The following is a 24,496-nucleotide window of genomic DNA, read 5'->3' on the forward strand; positions in this document are numbered from 1 at the left end:
GAGGGAAGGCGGCAAACCACCAAGCTTCGTGTTCGGAAGAGAGAGAAACGTCGAACCTCTCTTCCAGTTCATGCTGACCTAGAAATAGAGAGAGTGCGCTCTGCTGTCTAGAGAGCGAGGAGAGAGAGGATGGCGGCTGCTGCTGGAGAAGAGGAGAGCGCAGTGAAGGAACCATTGGACCTCATAAGGCTCAGCCTTGATGAGCGCATCTACGTCAAGCTCCGCTCTGAGAGAGAGCTTCGAGGCAAACTACATGTAAGCTCTACAAACCCTAATTCTCTCTCTGTAGCTTCTTGAATGAATTCAAACCTGTTCATCCTTTCACCTGTGGTGTTCGTTATTAACCATTTTTGGTTCAAAGTCATGTTTCTTGGTTTTGGGGATTGGAACCCTAAGCTCGTACTCTCTTTCTCTGCCCCCTTCCGCTCTCTCTTCTTCTGCCTTCATACCTGTTTCTCCATACGTTCTAAGGACTTTTGAATGTGAAGTTTACAGAAAATAGGTCTTTGCCATTGACCATTTCGTTTTCGCTGGTATAGTAACGTTGGGGTTTTTGTAACCCTAACTTGTTCGGGTCTGGTCAAAACTGTCGGATGTGTAGCTAAACTTAAATATGATGCAACATTTTCCACTGCGGTTTTTCTCTGCTGTTTTGATGACCTTTGCGTTTTATGTTTCGTGTTTTTTTAATGTTGCATTATATTATTTAGTTATTTAGCAAAAAATTTATCTAGTTTCATCTGTATTGAACCCTAACTTTCGAGAAAACTATTTTAGGGAAAAGCCAAATATTATTGCAAAAGTTGGCTATTCATTATGTATTTTACTTGGTTCAATGGGGTTGGCTTGGTATTACCAGTTTTGGATGTTCTGAAACCAGTTGATGTTTTGCTTTAAGTCGAGCCTGTTTAACTAATGTTTTTCACCTGAACATGCGCGCATTATTGGCCTTTTGGCTTTTATCTTTCCTGATAATTGATAAGTTAGGGACACTGATTGAAAACTTGGTCAAGTCTACTCAGACTCGGCCAGGTTACTTGGACTTGGCTTCTTTCTGAGTAGGGTACTTGGGTGCAACTCGGGTCACTTAAAAAAATTAAAAGAACTATAAACAATGTATAAAAATGTGGAATCAATGTATAAAAATTATATGTAGTTTGGATGTTTTCTACAATGTGAGTTATATGTACAGCGTGCTCCAGTGAGCGCATGCTGTACGCACTCACATAAAATGTAATTACAGGGATTTGGAGGTATTGAGGTTTCCTAGATTGAATAGGGTCAAGGTCTAAATAAGGTAGGATTGAAGGTAAGGTGATAGGCAAGGGTTAGATGTGATTAAGGAAACAATGAGGGTTAGGGTTTGTAGGGTATGAAGGTTAGTTTTGGAGGGTGTCAATGGGGTTGAAGTTGGTAGAAAACTACAGGTCCAACAAAGGTTTTGATGGATTTGTAAGGAATGAGACGGGATTGGGGTTAATTTGGAGTAGGTGGGTTAGGAGTGTGGGTGATGGGTTTGGTAAGGAGGTGGGTTATGTTATAGGACTTGGGAATAATCAATTTGGTGGCGTAGTGATAAGGTGATGAATTTCACTAAACTATTTGATTGGGGTAGAGGTGGGCTATGTTATTTATCTTAGCTTGGGACTCAAGATATCTCTACTTCCCTGAACTTCTTAATCTTCTAGATTCTTTGAAAATTAGGTAACCATTTCTTACAAATATGGTGAGAATTTTTCTAGAACTCTTTAAATCTGAAACTATCTTTATTTGAGAATTTGGAAAGAAAATCTCACTAAAAATCAAGCTTTCAAGAAATACTTGGCGGCCGGCTTGCTGCCCAGCGCCTAGGCAGGCACCCAGAACTTGAGGCGCTCTGTAGTACAATTTCTTTAGATATATACATACATACATGTATATATTTGTGTCAATTTTGTAATATATTGCATTTGAAAATACTGTAACATACTTTTTTTTATACAAACATATGACATTTCGCATATTGAGAATAAACTTGTTCAAAATTTCAAAATTCAAACCATACAAAATTTAAAATTTTTTAAAGTCTAATAGGCTATGTAATAGTAATAGTCTCCAACTCTCCATATGAGAAAATAATTTCAATGAGAAAAAAAAAGTTTAGGAAGCTTCTTCAAACCACCAAAGATACTTTTGATTCTCAAAAATAGGTATAGCCAAGAGATTAAAGGCTTATGGAAGTGTTCGGGGGTTGAAAATGCCCCCCATATCCTATTTAAACCTTTTTGGGGTCAAAATTACCCCATTTACCCTTTTGGGCATCTTTAAAAATCGAAAAAAAGGCCCATGTCCCTTGGCGCCTCTAGGCCGGTGCTCACTCAAAATGGGGCACGCCGGGCGGACCATGTTTTAGAGCATTGCTAAAACTTAAAGATGATTCTAACTTTCTTGATTAAATAAAACCTAGACCTTATCAATCTTAAAATCCATTATTGAACTTCTTTGTGGGTTTTTGACCATGATTTGGAGCCTGAAACGTATGAATAGGGAAAGACTAAGAAATAGTAGTAGTAGATCTCGGAGAAAACTTTGATTGAGATTTGAATTGCCCTAAATGGGATCCTAGTGAAAAATTACATCCTCTGAAAGCTGGCAGCATCATCTAGTATTGATGATTCAAACTAAACATCCCTTTTTCTTTCTGTGTTATTCTCCAATTTTTATAGCTAGTTTCAAGTACTAAGAAATGGCAAGGCCTCTGAGGATGGAGAATCAAGAATATATATATATATATATATATATATATATATATATATATAAAATTTTTTTTTTTTTTTTTTTTTTTCATTTTAGGTAGTTTGCAATTAATTTCATTACGCATTTTGGGTAAGGATGAAGGCATAGTTGTCGGAACTATGGGGGTAAGGCCAAGGTCCCACCTTAGGAACTCAATCCCCAAGGTTCCTGTTAAAGGATCTTAGAAGGAGCTAGGTTTAGAGAAATATGGATCTCGCTTCCTATAAAATGAAATCTCGGTCTATATGCTGTTAGGATCCCTCCAAGGAGAGGAGCTATATGATTAATTGAACTACTGCTCCTCTCCTTGGTATTGTAAATTTACTTCTTTAGAATATTTTAAGCTGTGGTACATATAGCATCGTGGTATTCTAGAATTATGGTATTAAAAAACTATAGTTTAATATGATAGTAAGCCAATTTGTGATATTATTAAACTGTATTGTTGTAGTAAATTGGAGTACTATAACTATCGCGTTGGCATTAAGCTAAGCTGTAGTTGTCTCAATCCTAATTTTATCATATATTATTAATTGATATCATTTTATGTGTAATGGAGCTTAGATCTCTCCAAGTCAAAACCTCAGCCCCATTGACATGGGATTTTGCTCCTAAGTATCCTAGGATCTAGCTCTTTAAGTTGTTGAATGTTTGGATGTTGATCCTAACCCCACGGAGCTTCACCCTGTAGCGGTTTGGCTCTTTATGAACCGATCCTGCTCCCGAATCCAACGACTATGGATGACTGTATAATGACAGTTTACACATGCTTTTCAGAAATATATATGTGAACTTTCTTTAGTAGCAAGTTGTGTATGGCTATGGACTTTTGTTTGGAAAAGATCTAATGTGAATTAATGTCTCTTGAATGCTGTCTTGCTTGACATATGGTGGTTTAAATTTGTGATTTTCCTTCAATTGTTATAAGTTGGGAAGTGCTTTAGTAATGCAATCCATGTACTTAAGAGTATCCACAAGTTTCTATGTGAATCCGACTATATTTTTTGGGTCTATTGAGCATGTGCAAATTGCATGGGCACATGTGAAATATTGATATGATAGCACTGCCATCTAACATTTGTTTGACTTCTTATGTGTTTATCCCATCATACCCCTAGGTTACTTCACGAACAAATAATATTTTCATTTGAATCCGGAGTCCGCTCTTCATATGCTCAATAGTGACATTCAAACACAAATGCCCTCCAAGATACCAAATCCAACCATTTCTTTGTATCTAGGAAGAAATTACCATCACCACTGGTCAATTAGAAACATGATTTCATTGGGGATTATCGCACTTATTCAACTGACACAATTGATTCATCCTTTCCCAACATTCTCAATCACTCAAGAATCTCACCCAATTATGCATTCATAAGATGAAGGTCCTGTATCACCTTTTGTTCCACCAAGTAAAACCGTGTCCATGTTAAAACAAGAGTCTAAACAATCACTGGGCCTTCTGGCCAAGTATGCATGCTTGCCCTAGTCATCTTCAAAGTTAACTCTCTTGTCTGGCATTGTTTAATATGACCATTTTTCTAGACAATTCCAATACTAATGGCTATGCATTGCATATTTCTATTCTCTTGCTCCACAACCTTCTGATCCCTGTCTCAATTTCACATGACCCACCTTACGAGAATTGGTTGTTATATTCTTTCTGTAGAAAAATTAGCTGATATGTTTGTCTTTGATGGCAAACCCCCCTGATTACAAGTATTTATTGCACAATAAAAACTAAACTTTTAGCATGTTTTGTGTGCTTTTGTTGTGTTGCGCTGTGTGGGCCTACATACATGAGTTTTGAAACTTGAATTATTAAATCTTTAGAAGATTGAAGGTTGCCCACGCATTGTTCCAAAAGGCAGACCGACTGGCGCCTAGGCGCCTCGCCCAGGCCTAGGCAGTAAAAATATGCAGCTGCCCAAGGCTTGCGTTGCGCCTAGCCCTGGGCGGCCTCCTAGGGCTTGCACTGTGCCCAGGGGCGAAAATGCCCCTTGTGGAGGGGCATTTTTAGGTTGTGTGATAAAAATAAGAGTATAAAAAGTGGGGTTTAGGTTCATTTCAAATCTAAATCCCATTAGAGCCCATTTAGAGAGGTATAAACCTCAAAAAACTAGATTTTTGTAAGTTGCCACTTCTCCTAGCAGCTCACATTCCACCAACACCACCTTTTTACCTCTGCGAGCTGCTACTTCTCCTAGCAGAGGAAGCAAGTTAGGACGTCAGTGCTAAGCTCGCAACAACAGAGTCAGCTTATGAAGGCTATTTAAAGCTCGCTAGTCGATGCAACATTTGGATTGGGAACTTTTTGGGAGTCTGTTGAACTCCGATCTTTCTTTTCTCTTCTATTAATGTATATCGTGTTATTCTTTTTTCTACTTCTTACCGCTCCCTTTATCTTTTTATTCGCTTATTATTTATGTTTGTCTGAGCACCCAACTTGTGGGGGTGCCGTCTTTAGGTTATAGCCAAATGTATTCTTACCATTTAACTACAAAAGTCAACCTTTATCAAAAAAATAAAATAAAATAGATTTTTGTGATTTCCTTAGGATCAAAAGGTTTCTCAAAATTACAAGAAATCGGTCTAAATCAGTGTTCGCAAAATTGAACCGGAACGGTTAACCAGACATGGGCCTGGAAGCTGTTTAACCGACCTAACTGGTAAACCGACCGATTCAACCGCTATATCCGAACAAGTCCCGAGTGGTCAAAAAAGTGTTGAAAAGAAAACAAAAAGAAAAAAAAAAAAACTACTAAAATATGAAAAGCATATAAAGAATGATTAAAACAAAACACATTAAAATGAAGTTGAAAATTAATGAAAAAATGGGAATTTAACCCAATTTATATTTTCCAAGGGCTATTTTCAAAATTTTCTATAAAAGATAGGAAAAATATAAAAGTGAGTATTAATGACAAAACAATTTTTAATCTTTACCATAATGTAAAGAATATTTTAAAATGCATTACAAATCAACTTCCTTATTTTTGATAATTTATATACATTTTTTTGAATTTTTTTTTTAAATACCTGTTGATCACCCAAACCGCCCAAAACCGGAACCAGCCAGTAGTCGTTTCTGATCTAACCGGGCAGTTAGCGGTTAGATCGAGCGATTTTGCGAACAATGATCTAAATATCACCCATTGAGATTAGATTTAGTTTTGGAGATTTAATAGGTCTATTAGAGTTTTTTAGAATATTTTAAGATTTGAAAACATCTCAAAGGTGGAAGTTTGGAGATCGAGCAATCAAAGTCAGTGAAAAATTTTATTTTTTAGATTGCTTTTATTATTCTGAGATGTCTTCTTTGGGATCTAATAGAAGTGATGATCCAGGTTGGAAATACGGTTATAACCCTAATCCTTTGGTTAAAACTTACATAAGATGCAATTATCCTGAAAATGATACAAATGGGGGCATAAACCGGTTTAAGAAACATCTTGTTGGTATCAAGGGGGATATTGCCCTATGGAAAAAGTTCCTGATGCTATTAAAGAGGAGATAAAAACTTATATGAGTATTGTAAAAATGATAAAAGAGGAGAGAGAGGTATCCATACTAGAGCAGAGGTCTGGGGTTCGTGTCAATTTTGATGATGATGATAGTGATCAAGAGGGGTGTGAAGAGGTGGACCAGCTTGTTGTATCCCAGACTATGGGGAAGGGAAAGGGAGTTGTACTTGAACCATGTCAGCGAACACCTACTCATATTCAAAAGGCACTACTTCAATTCAAGCGCAAGCCTTATACTTGTATGATAGCAAATTGACGTACAGGCAGACCTACTGGCACTTCAAAAGGCGAGCAGCCCCCCAAGTTTAGTTTCCAATGGCGAACAACCCTTCCCATTCTAAATTGTTGCTCCCTCTTACCTGCAGGTTACACGGATAGGAACAGGGGCATTACTCGCATAGGGAAAGGTGGTTCATCAAGTGCCGAGAGTGCATTTTCTTTTCGATCGTACAAGGGGATTTGCTACAACTTTTTGTGCCTATAGCAAATTCAAAGCTCGTTGACTGGGTGCATTTTCTTTTCGATCGCACAAGGGGGATCTGAGAGTGGGGGCCTAAGAGGCCTCGGGTTATAGGCCTATGGAGTGCATGGTATTTGGATTATGGTATGGACTATGGATATGGTCTAACACTCTAATACCTAATGGTTTGAAGTTTAAACTTCAAAGTTTGATTTTTGAATTTGAAATGCATGGAATTATGGACTAAAATATGTCTCAATATGTATTTTTAATTTTTTACACAAAATTTGACCTTAAAAAAACTTTTTATTCTACTGGGCCGCCTAGGCATTGGGCGGCTTGGAACCCCCCCGGCGGCTAGGCACCGCCCGACATTTTTTGGAACAATGTGCCCACACTTGAAAGTTAAACTTGAAATATAATACCAATCACTTCAGTTGTACAACATTGTGAATATGGATTAAATACAGTAGGCCGCATAGGCCTTATGGGCTAAACAATCAAGTGCGCTGCATTCAAGACAAATCCTAGAAGACTTTTGAAACCACTCCAAAGTCCTAGAAGCCAAAACTAAGAAACAAGAAAAAAAATTTGAAATTGCCAACAGTGGTTCATCTTGTTCATCACCACTAGGTCCACCCCCATCTCCATGATCACTATGATCTGCATCTGACTCTAAGCCGCATCATCAGAGTCATCTCTCTGCTTGACATATTGCACTTCTTCTATCTCCTCTAGGTCAGCCTCCTCCCCTATTGTCCTCAAGTTATTTGTGAAGATATAGTGGCCAACACAGGGCTCTTTAAGCTTTCAAGAGCCTAACTAACTTGCCCCAGCTCATACTCTCTTCTGGCAATACTTGATCATCTTCAGCATTGACAAACCACCCACCAAAATCATCCATATCTCTCATAACAATGGGGTCAATATAAAAGTGCTCTTAGTAGTGCTCGAAAATACCTATTGCATGCAAGGGCCTATGTGACTGGCTTTTGCGTCGTACAATCTTTAAATCTGGTGAATCTCTCTCATCATTCTCATAGTTCTTCGGCATCCTCCACTGCCTTGTAAATATGACCCACAGGTTGTTCCTTCGCACTATCCACCAGGTCCAATGACTCACTAGTGAAGCAAAATGCTTGGAGGGAGTAAGCCAACCTATTCCAAAATTGAGGTTGCAAAACTATATCAAACATTCTTCCCCTTTGCATGCTTTGACCACCGAATCTCGGTCTATTTTTCGAAGAACATGCCCTGGGCTTGTCTTTTTGGGCCAACATATATTTAAGGGGCAAATAAGAAGTGGCAAACTTTGTCCACCTTGGTCTAACCAACTCCATCTTTTTTCCATCTTTTTTGTGAGCTTCCTCATTGCAGCCATGACTTCTGTGTGGTTGTTTATAAAAATAATATGAGCTTTTTCTTTCATGATTGTTGAGTCCACAAGTTCCAATATACTTATCATTGCAAGAATGAAGTCAATGCAATGCTTTGAGCAAGAGTCAAAAAAAATGTGGCCTCTTTTCCAACAACAGTTGTAGCCATATCTGTAACCACTTGAATAACATACTTGTCCACCTCCTCTATATTGTAGTCAACTATTACTTAAAATGAATTCGCATTATGAGTTTGCTCATATGCATTAATGGACTTCAAAAAAAATAAATTTCCCCATTGGACATTTCTCCATAAAATTCATGATATTTCTCCCTTCCTGTCAGTCCATGAATCCGTCATTTTTGTGACTCCCCATGCATTGTCGAATGCTTATTTGTGAGCTCTACCTTCTTAAGCAAGGGCTGCCTTAGCTCATTGAGCTCATAAGATGTAGGGGCTTTCAATTTGCACCTAAATTGCCCCACTGCTTGCAACATAGCTTGGAAGCTCTTCAGCCTAGTGGCATTGAAAGAACGGCATGCATAGTACATCCATTGGCTATATATTAACATACCGAATTACTATCTTCCTTCTTGAAGCAATTCTTTATAGTAGTTTGCTTTTTATCTCTAACTACATCCACAGGGTGTCAGTTTTCAGTATTCTAGGTATCAGACTGGTGTTAAGGCTAGCTTCCTATGTTCATTAGGCTCAAGGGTTGTCTTAAATGACTAGTGTGGGTTATTAGGTAGGTTTAAAGTCTAGATTTAGATCTGAGAAGGTGACTAGGGTACATGGTTTGCAGGTTTTTGGGATCTCCCTTGGCCAAAATGTCAGGTGGTTTGTTTACAGTTGCTTCTCTTTGGCGTTCAACTTGGACGCTGGGTGAGCGACAAAGAAGTAGACAGCCAGGATACAATAAAAGGAATGAAGAGATTTATCCTTTGGAGTGACCAATACCCTTGGAGAAGGCGATACACCGATGGATTTCGATATGTAAGACATCAATGGGAATTGTGCTGATTCTGGAGCAGCTATGTTTTGTTGAGAGGTCTTCAACAATTGGTATCCGTAATGACAACAACGGGAATGATGCTGATTTGTGGATGGTTATGTTTTGTTGAGGCCACCATAATGCTACTTGGGACGCCAGATAGGCATCTTCGGGCTTGAGACTTTTTTGCTTTAGGGTATTGGTTTCCAATTGAATGGGAATTGAATCAGGAATTGAAATGATGGTGTTGATGGAATCTTGGCCAACCAAATTTCTCTTTACCTTTCACCCTTAATCTTAAGGTTTGGGAATCCTTCCTAAAGAGATGTTTGGGAAAAGCGTCTTTTATTTGGAAAGGTTTCCTGAAGATCTTTTAGCTTATTCTTCAAGATCTTCAAAGTAGGTAGAAACATGGTAATATCATGTACGATTGTCTAATTCCTTCATCTTAGAATTTTTTTTTTTAAAACAGAGATACTTGTTTTAAAACAAAACTAGGGGTGTGTGATTTCAACAAAGTAACTAAGACTTTTGAAGTTACAATACACATAATTTGAAATTCTCAAAGAGGAGATTTTTGAAAGAGGGATTTTATTTTTTGAAAGTTTATTGAAAAAGTGGTTTGAAAAAAGGTTTTATGGAATTTTTTTTTTGAAAAGTTATTTTAAAATGTGGGTTTTACATTTTAATCGCTTGTGACCCCTTTGGTTGACCTCTATATGAGCTTGCGGAGCCTCTACTTTGGACTTTCTAGATGAGGAATCATTAAATACTCTTTCATGTTCCAATCTTGGCTCTTGTGTCGCAATTGAAAGGAGAGTTTTCTGAAGTTTTTGAGCAAGCCAACAGATTGGATACTATGGGATACTGCCCTTGAGTGCTCGAAATTTCCTTAGACTGCCAATTTTGTTCTTCCACCACCAACTCTTTGAAGTTCAGAAGGTCGAGTTCTGTCATGTTACTTGGACTAATACTTTCAGATTGTTTTAGCACCAATCTGACTTAGGAAGGGAGATATGAAGACGATGTTTTGGGGAGAGAGGAGGAAGACACGAAAAGAGAGGCAATTTCTTTTCTCTATTGCCCTGGGGTCCCTTTCGACTGTTCAATCAAGTGACCCTTTGTTTTTTTTCAATGCTCGTGGTTCCTTTTGGATTTTCTGCCTAACAGTTTTTTCTTCTTTTTTTTTCTTTTTCTTTTCTTTTAGAATAAGAACGAAGGAGGAGGAGAAGAACACTTCCTTGACAAAGGTTGCTGAATTCCTATTGAATTCTCTTCAAATTGCTTCACTCGAATCTTTGATCTTTAGAGTCAGAGCGACAGAGTCACACTCAGCTTCCTAGTCCTTCATTCTACCACTCGATTGGCTAAGCTCATTTGATTTATTCCTTTAATGGGCAATTTCATATTTATGACTCCTTAGGTTGTTATGCCATGGAGTAGGGTTCCTAAGTGAAGCATGGATGCCCCACTTGGCGAATTGAGAGAGAAGCAAGTGATCACCCTACTCCTATTCGATAATCCTTTTCATTTGGAACTTCATGTTGTTCTTTTGGAGTTAGTGACTTTGTGGTATGTTGGAAGTCGCCAGATGAGGCGTGGGCCTCACCGACTGCATCTACCATGATATTATCGTCAAATGACGGTGCCTCTATCAAGTGGTTTGATGGGGCTGCCCCTATAGGGCTTCCTTCATTAGATGAGACTATCCTTATGAGCATGTTAAGTGGGACTACCTCAATTATATTTTCATTGGAAGGGACGATCCCTAATGTAACTAGTGAATGGGACTGCCCTAGTTGGGTCTTCTTCAACACTCAATGTTTCAAGGGGCAGATTTTCTCGAAAATGGATGCCTTAGCTAGTGTAGTCATGCCCTTGCCCTTGTTTTCTTCCTGGGATCCTTTTTTTTTAAGAACCATTCTTGGGATCCTTTTTGCTGAGGGTATGACATGATTTGAGCTTCAATATTTTTTTCCTCATCCTGGATATATGGATCTTCCGAGAAATCTTGTGAGAGTAACCCTGGTGGTCCCCTTGGAACTTCTAGGGGCTTGATTTCTTCCACTGATTCTTGTGGAGATATTGAACTTTCGGGGATGATGAGATTTGGGTTTTCCCCTCCATCATTAGTTGTCGCATTCATCTTAGAGGGTAATTGAATTGAGTCCTCTGAGCTTGGCTCCTTATTCCAAATAGGAGGATTTGCGAGGAAGTCTGGTGAAGGTGGCCCCGGTGGGCCTCTTAAGAGTTCTAAAGGATCAATTCCTTCGATGCATACATGAGGGGATGGATCTTCGTTTGGGTTTACTTAGGGGATGGTTCAACTGAATCCTCTAGGTTTGACTTCTTTGTTTCTTCTTGAATTGTAGTTTTGAGACCAAAGCATTCCCTATTACTGTGGTCTTGGGAATCCCTAACTTCGGGATCTCGGTTGAGCTTAGGGATGGCTTGGACCTCTTGTGGGTCACTTATTTCATTTATTTGGAGTATGGGATTGATTAGGTCTTCTGCCTTTGTGGTGACATGTATCAATCGGATGCCTTGGATCTTCTGTTAGCTTGCATTTTCCATTATGATTGAAGTCCTTTGTTTTGCTATTGCGTCCTTCTCAGAGACATGGAACATGGACTAAGGCTATCCTCATCATTGTGGTTTTTAGGATCCATAGACATAGGGTTTTGATTACTTGTTCCTGCAGGGTCTTCTATGAACTTGTACTTGGACCTATCTTCTTCTGAATGGACGACTTGGACCTTTTGTGGATTTGATCCATTATCTTTCATGTGTTCACCTCATCTAGCACTTTTTCTTAAAAGAACATATTAATTAGATCCTTTCCCACGTTCTATTCTCTACAATGGGGTGGGATCCTCAATTTTTCGTGGAGTAGCTTGTTCTTTGGTGCTTTCTTGTATTATGAACCTTGGGCTAAGGCTATCTCATAGTTACCCGCGATTTAGGAATCGAAGCGTAGGATCACCATTGGTTGGAAGATTCTTATTTTTAGAATCAATGTCCGTACAAGAGGAATATTGGGGGACAAGATTCCTATTTTTAGGAATTGAGATGCGACCACAATAGAATCAAGATCCCTACATAGATAGAAATGTGATTCCTAGCTCTTTGAAATTGAATTTTCGACCTAGTTGGAATTGATTAATATGGAATCGAGATTTCGTCATTTATGAAATTGAGATTTTGACATCTTTGGAATTGAGAGAGAAACAATACATTTCTCAATGCCATTCATCGACCGAAATGCCATACATGCATGTTTACATTATCTATATTACATTATTTCTAACATCTTGGAGTTGCAATCTCTCCATTAGATCAATATAAGGCGTACTTAAAGAATTAAGTGGAGAACGTGGACCATCACTTTGGTTTCTACTGGTCATTTTATGCCAAAAAAGATGACTGCATCTTGTGGCTTGAAAATGAGTGTCTAGCTCGAGTAATTTGAAAACTTCTAAACATCACTTCTAGACAAAAAGCAAAAAGAAAACAAGAAAGGGGGAGAGGGTAGAATTCTGGTAAACGTGGAAACCAGTTTCAACAAGTATAAAATTGAAATTTATCGATTGCCGAATCATGAATCGGTAAACTTACATATTTGGCTTGTATTGCTTCCTCCTTTAGGCGACCAATGTTATTAGGATGTGAATTCTGGAAAATCTCTGCACCATTTTTTGTTATAGAGGCTGTATACTCCTTTTGCGGGTTGGACTGTCCCAATAGTATAGGGAATGGTTATCTTAAAGCTAAGGCAATTCTCATCATTTTGTTTTTGAGATTCCCTAAACCACAAGGACTTGGATAATTTTATCATTTTAATTTCATATGCTAAATTTTCTGGTCGGTTTCTTCTTGAGCTCAAAGGCCATATTAGATGATCTTCAGGCTTGGACAAGGATTTGGACTCATTATCAAATTAATATCGGCTACAGCTTTTTCCTCTTCACTTGACATGGTGGTATCGTCTGGTATCACCTGGCTTCCTTGAGTTTGCCATGAATGAGCCATGTATATATCCCTAAGCTATTTTGAAGGTGATTCCAACTTGGGATCGGCTTTTGGCTCTTGAATCATCATCTCATCATGGTCACCACCTGGTAGGGCTTCATAATGGTCAGGCTCTTGCCTCAATATGGCTGCATCATGGTCAAGCTCTTGCCCCAGTATGGCTGGTGGTGATCTCTGGCGTTATTCTTTGCTCTCATATCACGAGACCATCTCAAGCATTAACTTGAAAACAGAAGGGCCAAGTGCTTTTGTTGAAGAAGCAATACTCAGTAGATGCATTCTCCATCGCGATGCTGATCTGAAAGGATTTAGAGAGTGTGCTGTCAATGACCTTTGCAGCTATATCTCTAAATTTGGTGACAAAATTGGTGAGTGATTCTCTTGGATTTTGTCTTGTAGCTGTTAATTCACCAAGAGTCATCGGTCCTGGCTTAACCCTGCGATATTGTGTGACAAAGTGTCAAAACAATTTGTTGGGGGTTTGATTTAGGAATCTGGTCATGACCTCATGATACCGTGTTAGTGAGTCGCCAGACAAGGTGTATTGAACAAAACCTTGAGCTATCAGGGTTGGTCCTCTAGAGATGGTACGGTCAAAAGATAAGTGGTGACATGGGTTTCTAGGTCACCCTTTTCACTGAATTTGTTTTTAAATTGGGGGAGAATAAATCCCAGTGGGAGACATTCTACATCCTCTAAAGTGTTTGATGTAGGATTTGGGGGCAAGATATCGGGGACCCCCATCATTGCCGAGTTATCTTGGAAGGTTTTTAGATCACTCTTCAGGTCAGCTAACTCAGTTGATTGGGCGTTGGTTGCCTAACACTTATGGGTTAGCTTCCTTCGTTGACACAACTGGAACCAATTGGGCTGGTTAAGGATGGACTAGCGGCTGATAGACCTAAATAGGATAGATCTTGGTCTGCGGAACAGTCGGAGTTAACTGAATCTGGACTTGTGGCAATCTCGGAAGGAACTGGACTGGTGGGTAGTAGGTTTGAACCTATGGTGCAGCCTGAACTGATTGAGCCGCAGGGTTGTAGATCAGAGCTTGTGGCACCAGTGAGGTAGGTTGGACCAGAGGCTGGTAGGCCTATGGCAATTGGATTCATTCATTCTGACATTCATAGGTTTGAAACAAAACTGGTTGGGCTCGAAGCTGGGTGGGTCCACCAATTGGTAACGATTGATTGACTTGTGGGTCATGGACTTCCCTATGCTGGCTCACTTGATTGGGTTGACCATGGGTCTAAATTAGTCAAAGTTAGAACCAACCTTCTAGTCTCGCTAAGCTCCTGATTCATTGCTTAGGACTAGACCATGATGCAGTCTGACCCTTTAGCCTCTAGGTTTAGGGAGCCAAGTATGTCTCTGGGGTATCACTAAGGTGCACCCTCGACCCATTGGACTGAGTCTAGTCGCAACCCACGTGGGACCACAGTTAGTTACCTAGATCTCTAGGTCACAATTCATCCCTCCCAGTGTTTCAAAAAGCACTAAGTGACACCTAGGCGGCCGGGGGGGTCCAGGCCGCCCAGCCCTTAGGTGGGCGCCCAGAACCTGAGCTAGCCAGTAGAAAGAAAACTTTTAGTCTAAGTCTAAGTCTAACAATATGACGATATAACACATAATCCATAATCCATATTTTCGTGAATGAGGAGAATTTAGATAGTCTATAATCCATATTTTCATACAATGCTAGAACCATACAAGCATACACATAAGAGTTAGATAGTAGAAATTAGAAACTAAAAAATAAAAAAAGAAAATATATAGTCTAAGACTCAATAGTCAACACCAAGAGTCAAGTTTCTTCATTCTTCAGCCATCATCATCATCAGGAGTAGGGTATGCCTCATCATATGTATCAGATTCGAGGCCATCATCATCAAAGTCATCTCCCTCTTTAACATAGCACTTGTCCTCCTCTATTATTTTTGAATCTACCTCTTCCTCATCTTCTTCTACCTTTCTCTTACTCTGTGCAGATGACGCCCTAAGAGTCTTGGCTGCTCTACCTGGTGCCTCTTAACCCTTTTCTTTCTTTTTATGCTTCCCTGAACTCAAATATTGTATATTCTCCTCCCTAATAACCTCAGGAACATTTTTACATAGGACAACATCCCCCTTAATATCGCAACTCAAGAGTATCGCACTGGTACCCACCACCGGTGGGTGAGATTAAGTTCAACTTCGATGGATGCTCCTTGGGAAATCCAGGCTCAACAGGCGCGGGAGGGGTATTCCGCGACCATAACGGTGTGGTCATCTTATCATTCTTCGAACACCTTGGCCACAAAGACTCACAGTCCGTTGAGGCCACGGCCTTATTGATGGGAACCAAGAAAGTTAACCCCTTTGGGGCCTATGCCTGAACATAGAGGGAGATGCCAAAAACGTAATATTATGGGCCACTAGAAGGGTCCCTCCTTGGTACCTAGCACACATTTTTTATGAAATTGAGCATACTTGCAGGGGTATAAACGTCTCATGGACGCATATTTGGAGAATGTCCAACAACTTCGCAGATCGTCTCGCCAAGGAAGCTGCTAGGAACCAGCCTTCTGTATTTGTATAAATGCGCACAATATGGAGATACAATCACTAACATGGTGGGGAGGCCACCTCCTTCTAGATTCTTGTCTTCTACCTTGTAACGGGCAGTTCTTATAAGCCCCTTTTTCTCGTCTCACTGGAATGTTAGAACTTGTATTCTAGAATAGGTCACTCCCTAGTGACCAAGTTTTAGGTTGAGAGTCCCAGTCTGTGGGTTACCTCAACCCTTGCAGTTGTGCAAACTCTTACTATTATAATATTAACCGTCAACTTTAAAAAAAAAAAAACATCCCCCTTAATACCAACAAGGTGTTTCTTGAACCGGTAAATGCCCCCATTAGTACCTTTTCACAGTAATTACACATCATACGATTGTTGTCATTCGGATTCGGGTTATGACCATACTTCCAACCCGGATCACCACTTTTAGAAGAACCTGGAGAAGATATTTCCATTAAACAAGGCTCATTTTCTTCTTTTTTTGGTTCTACTAAATTCAAATATTGTTTAATCTCATCCCGAATAGCTTCAGGAACCTTTTTACAAGAAGCAACGTTCCCTTTAATACCGGTAAGGTGTTTTTTGAATCGGTTAATGGCCCAATTGGCATCTTTTTTACAAAAATTACACCTTATACAATTTTTATCGTTTGGTTTCGGGTCATAACCATACTTTCAACTCGGATCACTTCTTCTAGCAGAACCAGAAATAGACCTATCCAAATGACAAGGATTTTGTTCATGTTTGTGTTTTACTAAACTCATATATTGGTTAATCTCGTCTCTAATAGCTTCAAGATCATTTTTACAAGGGGCAACATTCTCCTTAATGCCGGCAAGATGTTTCTTAAACCGATTTATGCCCCCTTTTGTATTTTTTTTACAATAATTGCATCTTACGCAATTTTTGTCATTTGGATTCGGGTTATATCCATATTTCTTACCCAGATCACCACTTCGACTAGATCTTGAAGAAGATGTCTCAAAATAATACAAACGATCAAAAAAATAAAGTTTTGCACTCACTTTGATTGCTCAATCTTCAAACTTCCAACTCTGAGATGTTTTTTAGTGGTAAAATCTTCAAAAACACCCTCTAATAGGCCTAAAAAAACTCCAAAACTAAATCTAATATTAATAGGTGATGTTTGGATCCATTTTTCATAACTTTGAGAAACACTTCAATCCAATGAAAATCATAAAATCTAGCCATTTTTTTTTTTGAGGTTTTTCTCTCTCTCAAATGGGCTCTAGTGGGTTTAGGTTTCAAATGATTTTAAAACCCACCTTTAAAAACATTTTTTTTAAAATAAAAAAAAAACTGAAAAAATCCCTTAACAAATGGCATTTCCGCCCCTGCGCTTGTGCGCCTGCCTAGGCGGGTGCCGTACCACCTAGTCAGCCGCCTAAGGACCGCCTGCCTAATTTGGCCGCCTAGGCCTAGGTGATGCGCCCTGGCCTTCTAGACCGCCTAGGAGTTGAGCGGTTCGCTTTTTAAATCACTAATCCCGCCCATGGTGTAGGAATTGTGGGCCACCAAGTCAGTAAAATCCATAGCACCCTAAGTAGTGAATACATTAGGTGGGCAATCCTTCAAGAAGTAGAGGTCTGTCTAAACTTAAGTTGACATAGCCAAATTGGGTTAACCTCGGTGCTCAATCACCATCGCACCATCCTAACCTTAATAACCAATCAATCAGTAATCCACCTTATCAGGGCTCACATTAGGCTAGCCACCAGAAAACCTAGAGAGCTAGGCATCTTCCCTTAACCCCCAAGGGTTCGTCAAGTCCAGCCTCACCTACCAAAGCACCATTAATGGCTTCGAGCTTGATTCTACAATAGTCCTAGGGTTAAGTCGTAGTCAGCTTAAGCGGCTCCCTGGGCCACATCCAAGCCTTGGCAAACCAGGGAATGTAGTCCAGAGTCTACCCCAGGTCCCAACCCAAGGGGAGTCATTAACCTACAAGTTAGTGAACCGTTACTAGCTGGCCAGCTGGGGCACCTGCCCAGCTTCAAGCCCAACCAGTTCCGGTTAAAAACATATGAATGTTAGGATCAGTTAGTCCAGCTGCCACAGACCTACTTCTTCTTAAAGTCAGATTGTTTACTTCGTTGGATCCTTTTCCATGGTTAGCAGTGGTCATATATTTCAGGAGCTAACAAGGTGGAAGAAGGCTTGGTAATTATAAGATTCCTCATGTTAGATTTGTATATTTTGGAGCTTGTTATGATTGTTTTCTTGTGTCCATGGTAATGTTTATACCCCAATTTATTTCCCAATATTTTATGAGTCCTGGCCCCAATTTCTTCTTGTTGCATTTGTCCTTTCGGAATTCCTTGTTCACCTTGCATTCTCCCCCACTGACTTACCCAAAAAAAAAATTCCTTGTTCACCTTCTATTTTGAGATACCTTGCAGTTTAATAAAATAATATAACAATTTTTATACCTCATTTTGTAGAGATTTGATGTTCCCAGCCTGTACTGTTTGATCAGCAAATAAGAACAATGGAGTTATGTTTCCCCCTCCACAATCTGTGTAATAAGTATCCAAATTTTAGTATGAAATTTTGAACCACGAAATTTTAATTCAGAAGTCATTGTAGATGCCAGCTCTTCTTGATGCACTTGTTGGAGCTGGACTTCTCTGATAAAATAGATCTTGGTACTATGCCTTTCCGATATATATTTCTGACCCTTTTGTAAACTCACCAAGCGAATGTGATTCCCATTATGCATGTAATTTGTATCTTTCCAGCTCGGGTTTATACCTTTCATGATAGAGAGGTCCTTTCCAGCTTGGGTCCTCATGTGTTCCTGTTCCTCCTCCATATTGTTGGCTGGTAGAGGACTTTTTTGGTGTGAAATGAGAAGATAAAATTATGCTGGGGTTCTACTGTGTTTTAGAATTTTAGATTTTATGCTGTCATGCGTGAAGATTTTGATAGTTGTTTCTATTATGAAAAACTCTCTCTAATTATACTTGTATTATGTTACAGGGAGCTAAGTATCCTTTTCTGATTTTGTGCTTTATAGGCTTATGATCAACACTTGAACATGATTTTGGGGGATGTTGATGAAGTCATCACCACTTTGGAAATTGATGACGAAACATATGAAGAGATAGTTAGGGTATGCTTCAGAAAACTTGGTTACTTCAGGAGCATCTTGTTATTTTTGTTGTTCTTTCATCATTTGCACCTTTGTAAAGCTTAAGGTAGTAGTTTGATGTTTTATGGGAAATTAATTTTTTTAGATCCCTTTGGCTTGTTCTCTCAACTTGTTATTTCGATGCTATCCTTGCATCATATGGATGCAAAGGAAACCTTCTTGTTGTACTGATTGATCTAGAATTTCTGTGTTATTACCGAATATGCTGGATTGCTTGAATTTAGGATTGTATGGTCCGGGTTAATAATTATGCGCACATCAATAAATGAATTTATTTATGATAATATCAGTGTCTACGTGCTTTTTAGTTTGTTTTGCTTTTTAGTTTGTTTTGTTATCTCTGGAAGCTCATTAGTCGATATCCTTTTCTTTAAGAAGGTGTTGCCAATGATTTTTTCCCACTTAATTGTGATATAAATGATAATTCTGATCTCAATGATCAATAAGTCAGATTTGAATGACTGAGTGGAGTTTGTGGGACAGAGGAAATGGTTCTTAAAAATGACCCTCATTTTTTCTTTCCCACTTCTAATTGAAATAGCTAATGGCACATGCATTGCACAATGCTTCAACATAGATATTAGATGAAAAATAATTTCTAGAAATATTTATTATAAATTATATATCAGGAAAAAGATTATATAAGTGAATGTTTAGGCTACAGGATAATCCTGTTGGCTAAAATACATATCTGGATCGATTTTTTTGGGCTGAAATTTAGCACATCTTTGATTAAAAAAGAAAAAGCTTTAAACATAGATACCTATATTGTAGACATGAAAGCTATCTAATTGTTTTGGGGAAATTTGTAAACAAAGAGAGGTCACAATTTCTTCATTGTGGTTTCTTTTTATTAAAAAAGTTAAGTAATAAATGTAATACAAGTTTTAAGAATTTATTTTATGCACGTTTCCATGTTTATAGATAGACACTTTTCCATGTTTAAATCTATTTATAAATTCCTATTATTTTCGATTCACTTACCTACACTGTTTCCAACTTTGTTGACAGAAAGCTATCTTGTTATTTTGATTAGAATTTCTGTTCTGGCAAGAATTCCTTTTTAAACTTATATTTGTTAAGTTACGATATTTGTTGTAATTTCTTTCCTTTTTATTTCAATTTCTTTCCTTTTTATTTCTTCACTCTAGTTTATTTTTCGTGAAAGTTAAATATAAGTAATAAATTGGACGTGTTTTTAATGAAAGATCTAGGTCTTATTAGATTTAGATAAAAAGCCTACCTAAAGAGTTTAGAGAGAAAAATTACAGGAAAATGGGAAAGGAAAGGAGATACGAAAGGAAAAGGAGCTATGACTGTAATTCAAAACTAACCATCACACACGCACACACACAGCACCATATTCTTTAATATTAACAAAACATACATACCCCACGCTGAGCAGCCATGTAGAGCCATACTTGCCGCCACCTCAAACCCTTTGTAGAGGGAGCCATGGGTCTCTCTCTCTCTTCCCCCACCCCCTTCTCCTCTCCTCTCTCTCTCACGCACTCCCCCCCCCCCCCCCCCCCCCCCTCTGCAATTGGGGCAGTGGGTTATCAGGTATTTCATTTCTCTGGCCTGCAGGGAAGTGGAACCATCAAGCCCCTCTAAGCTGGCGGCACCGCCATCTCAACCCTTTGTAGAGGGAGCCATGGGTCTCTCTCTCTCTCTCTCTCTCTCTCTCCCACCCCCTCCTCCCCCTCTCCGCAACCGGGGCAGTGGGGTATCAGGTATTTCACTTCTCTGGCCTGCAGGGAAGTGGGGCCATCAGGCCCCTCTAAGCTCTGGCATGCTGCCATTTTGTTGTACAGGTTTCAAGGTGTCAGCGTAGCGGTTCCATGGTGGTCCTGCTCCTGGAGAGAGATGAGTTAAAGTCTCTGAAATTTTTCTTTATTGTTTCTGTTCTTATGTAACGGTGCTATAATACCTCATTGATGGAGGTTTGGGTGGTTGGCAGGTGTGAGGATAGTTGCAAGTTCTCTCAGTGGCTGTTGTTATCATGAGATGGGAGTCCAGTCAGCATACCAAATTTAGTATTCCGGAGCTGGGTTGTTTCGGGCCGGGCTGCTAGGCCCTGTCTGACATTGATATCATGAGATGGGAAAGAAAATATTGCATATTATCTGTCATATACATATCAAATTTAGTTTAACCCATTAAACCACTGAACACCATTAGTGTTCAGGTTGCTCAGTATAAGAGTACCCTAGTTGTAGCGATCAATGGTACAGAAATTAGAGTGTCTGCCAATTAGTTTATAAAATAGCATAAAATTTATAATAGAAAAAAAGTATATGGTGTAGGCTGACCATATAGTTAAGTGGTCTAGCCACCAAAAAATATAGGGCTTTTCTTTATTTGAAAACTTTTGGATAAGCTTTTGATTCATGCACAATGTACAAAAAACAGAGAAGAAAATTGTTTCGAGCTCTTAAGACTATATTTATCATCCTTCAAATGGAAAGTTTAGAGTCAAAGTTAAGAGGGGGGGGAGGGGGCTGTTTTGGGGCATATTTTGAGCTCCCAAGCCAATATTTTGTCGTTATTTTTGTTTTTTTTATTTATTATGGCCATTGTTTAAATAAATGGTCCACCCAGCACCTACCCCTCCTGGGCGCTAGTACTGGGTGGCCACCCAGGCGGGTCTAGCGCCTAGTCCTGGGCGGGGGGGCGCCCAGGTACTGGTCATGTTTTGGTGCAGTAAAAGGGGCCCCTAAGGGCATTTTGGGTCATTTTAAACCCCAAAGTTAATTTAAAAAAATTTAAACACCCCAAATCAATTGCTTTTTGAAATGTATTGGACATTTGAACTATTGGTTTTATACTTTTCATTTGTATTTCATCTCGTCTTTTATTTGTGTATCATTATTGTGTGTCACTATGGAGTATGGATTGCAGAGTTGGAGACTAATACACCATGGACTTGTTTATGTTTTTTTCACTAAATTTTCAATGATTTGAAGTTTTGAACGTGTTTCAACATTCATGCGTGTATTTCATGGAAAATGTTATTTAAAATACATACAAATGCAAAAAATGCATAATTAACACCAATATTAGCATATATCTGCATGTTTCTAAAGATTTTTCACCTGAGGGTGCCTGAGGTTTTGGGCACCTGCTCCACGCCTGGGTGCTGCACTCCAGGCCGGCTGCCTAGGGCTGCGTAGTGTTTTCTGAAACATTGATTATGGCATGGTTCATGGGGGTGACTAAAGATCTGAAAGTTTTCAGATGAACAAAATCCCCACTTGTTTTGGGGGGTCTCAAACATTTGTTGTTGGTAGTCTTTCTGGCATCTAATGCATGCCTGTCTGTAATTTTATAGACTGGATTCCCCCAAAGCTTTTACCTGTATTTGGTATCGTACCATGTCAAAGTGCCCTAGGTATGCACAAATGTCTGAGTATGTTAGGCCACAGCTTTAAATACTGACATAACTCATAATTTGATGCTATTGATGTGGACCTATGTTCAAAGATGCATACATGTTCCATATGTGTCAGTGAAATGTGATATTCATAGCATTTTGTGCTGTCGGATGAAGATGTTTATCCTTAATTGTATTGCTAGCTGGTGCAACCTTAACATATGATTCTCTCTCTTTTGATATTAAGTAAACAGTATCGTGGTCATTATTTGCTGAGACAAGAGTTACTTCTTACTGTTTTTAAATACATGTTGATATTTCCTTTCGATTTATTTTCAGACTACAAAGCGGTTTGTGAAGTTTCTTTTTGTAAGAGGAGATGGTGTTATACTAGTGTCGCCGCCACTGAGGACAATATGATGAGCAAGGTTGTCATGATAAACTAGGTGGGTTTTAAAGTCATCTATCATCCCTTTCATGTAGCTATTTTGTGAAATGCTCTTGGTTAAAGATGATTGGATCTCTTAATGTTTACCAACGAGAAATTGTCATTATGAGTTCCTCTCTCACTCATGTGAGAGTAGAGGCATTGCACCTCGTATTTTTCTGAGAGGCAAAAGCATATTCTTATGTGATTTGGACACATTAGCTTAATGGAATGGTAAGTCGTCTCAACTTTCAGGTTCGATTCGAGTCCCTGACATGGCCAACAAATGAATGGTGAAAGGAAACCGTGGTGAGGATCATCAGTTGTATATTTCCTTCTGAATTCATTAGGAGACAATAATTCTCCATAAAGTCATTATAATTTCAGCTGAGTGCATGGAGAATTGGGAATGGCTCCAGGGATTTGAGTCCTACAAGATACCTGTAGGACACCGATCTCCACGGTTGGTGGTCTACCATGTACAGTGGGATGATCCGGAACTTTGCTTTGACAAACTATGGGCTTTTGATGGTATTATGGATCAATTTTCATCTGCATAGGCCATCAAAAGTGGAGATTTAAGGTCGCACAGATTCTGTCTAGGTCGTGAGTTTGGACGAGGTTGCCCACGATGTAGTGCGATATAATTGCAGAATAGTTGTGTTCATGGAACTGCTTCGAAAATTTTGTAGTGCTTGGTTGACGGGCATGGTTTCATATTTCTAGTATTTCTTATTTTATTGGGGTGAAGTTTTTGTGTGGCCACTGAATCACAAACTTTGATAAATCCGTCTGGGCCTTCTGTTACTATTCTCGTCACTCGATTTTACATGCGGAACGCAATAATGGAAAAGATTGAATTCGACATCTTCGTGGGCAGAAAGATCCCTGGCTTGCCCATTAGTAATGTTCCATATTGTTATGTAAGCTGCTGAACTTGCTTAAGGTCCTCAATTACCTTGGCTCTGGGGATTACGGAGTGGGTCTAAAAGCCCCTTTAAACATATTCTTTTCACCCTATGGGTTCATTGAAATCACAATCTTTAGGCAAATCAATAAAACAGTACTAAAATAAACGAGTTCTAGGTTAAGTTTAGCAAACATTTAGTTGAAATCAGTAAATTTTGGTTGAAATTAGCAAACCTTGGCCCAAAATCAGGAAAAGCTAGACTTAAGCTGTAATTTTTTAGCCTTGTTGTTGAAGAAGTTGTAGCTTTCTTGCCAAATTGGTATAGATGATCTGAAGAAGAATTAAAAATCAACAATATTGCTGTCCAAGCACAAGAAACAATTACAAGATACCTAAGATTTTTTCTACAATCTCAACTAGGGCTTCAAAAGCCTTTTCTCTCTTTTTCAATCTGAAAATCCCCGTGGGCTACACACCTCTTTTATTCGTTACTTTTAAGTACAAAAGACAATAATTCCCCTTACCAAACAGAAAATAACTAAAACGGTTATAACTTGAAAAGACTAATTCCCCTTACCAAACAGAAAATAACTAAAACAGTCCTAACTTGAGGTAAAATTCTTAATAATAATTTTATTCCTGATGAAATAAAATATTCCATAAATACTCCATAGTACTTTTCTGAACAACTCTTAAAAATCTTAAAAATGTGTAAAAAAAAACTACATTCCTTAAAAAAATTTAAAACTCTAAAAATAAACCTTAAAATAAAAAATTAAAATATGCATCTATTGAAGTTAAACAAAACTTATAAATAGTAATAATTTTGTATTGAATCACAATCCCACTTAAAATTCAAGCTTTAATGTAGTAGTTTATGAAAAGATGGAGAACAA

General features: G+C 38.8%; 1 protein-coding gene and 1 long non-coding RNA gene across 3 annotated transcripts; both read left to right on the forward strand.

The window, feature by feature from the left end:
• On the forward strand, positions 1 to 23,495 carry LSM3B (Small nuclear ribonucleoprotein family protein). 2 transcript variants are annotated; one of them, XM_011628820.3, is made up of 4 exons: positions 1 to 255; positions 18,756 to 18,851; positions 22,603 to 22,709; positions 22,946 to 23,495. In XM_011628820.3, exons 1-3 carry the CDS (start codon positions 130 to 132, stop codon positions 22,681 to 22,683), a joined length of 303 nt encoding a protein of 100 aa, XP_011627122.1. In that variant the 5' UTR covers positions 1 to 129; the 3' UTR covers positions 22,684 to 22,709; positions 22,946 to 23,495. The 2 variants fall into 2 exon arrangements, with proteins under 2 accessions (XP_011627122.1, XP_006854557.1); XM_006854495.4 differs by having other exon boundaries at positions 22,603 to 22,949.
• Positions 20,410 to 21,351, forward strand: LOC148779709 (uncharacterized). The gene is made up of 2 exons (XR_016044183.1): positions 20,410 to 20,766; positions 20,851 to 21,351. It is a non-coding gene; the product is annotated as an uncharacterized LOC148779709 (long non-coding RNA).
• Positions 23,496 to 24,496: the final 1,001 nt, after the last annotated feature.

This window comes from Amborella trichopoda, chromosome 11 (assembly GCF_054954075.1).
Source record: "Amborella trichopoda isolate Santa Cruz 75 chromosome 11, AtrichopodaSantaCruz75HAP2 v2.0, whole genome shotgun sequence".
In the NCBI taxonomy this organism is placed as follows: domain Eukaryota; kingdom Viridiplantae; phylum Streptophyta; class Magnoliopsida; order Amborellales; family Amborellaceae; genus Amborella; species Amborella trichopoda.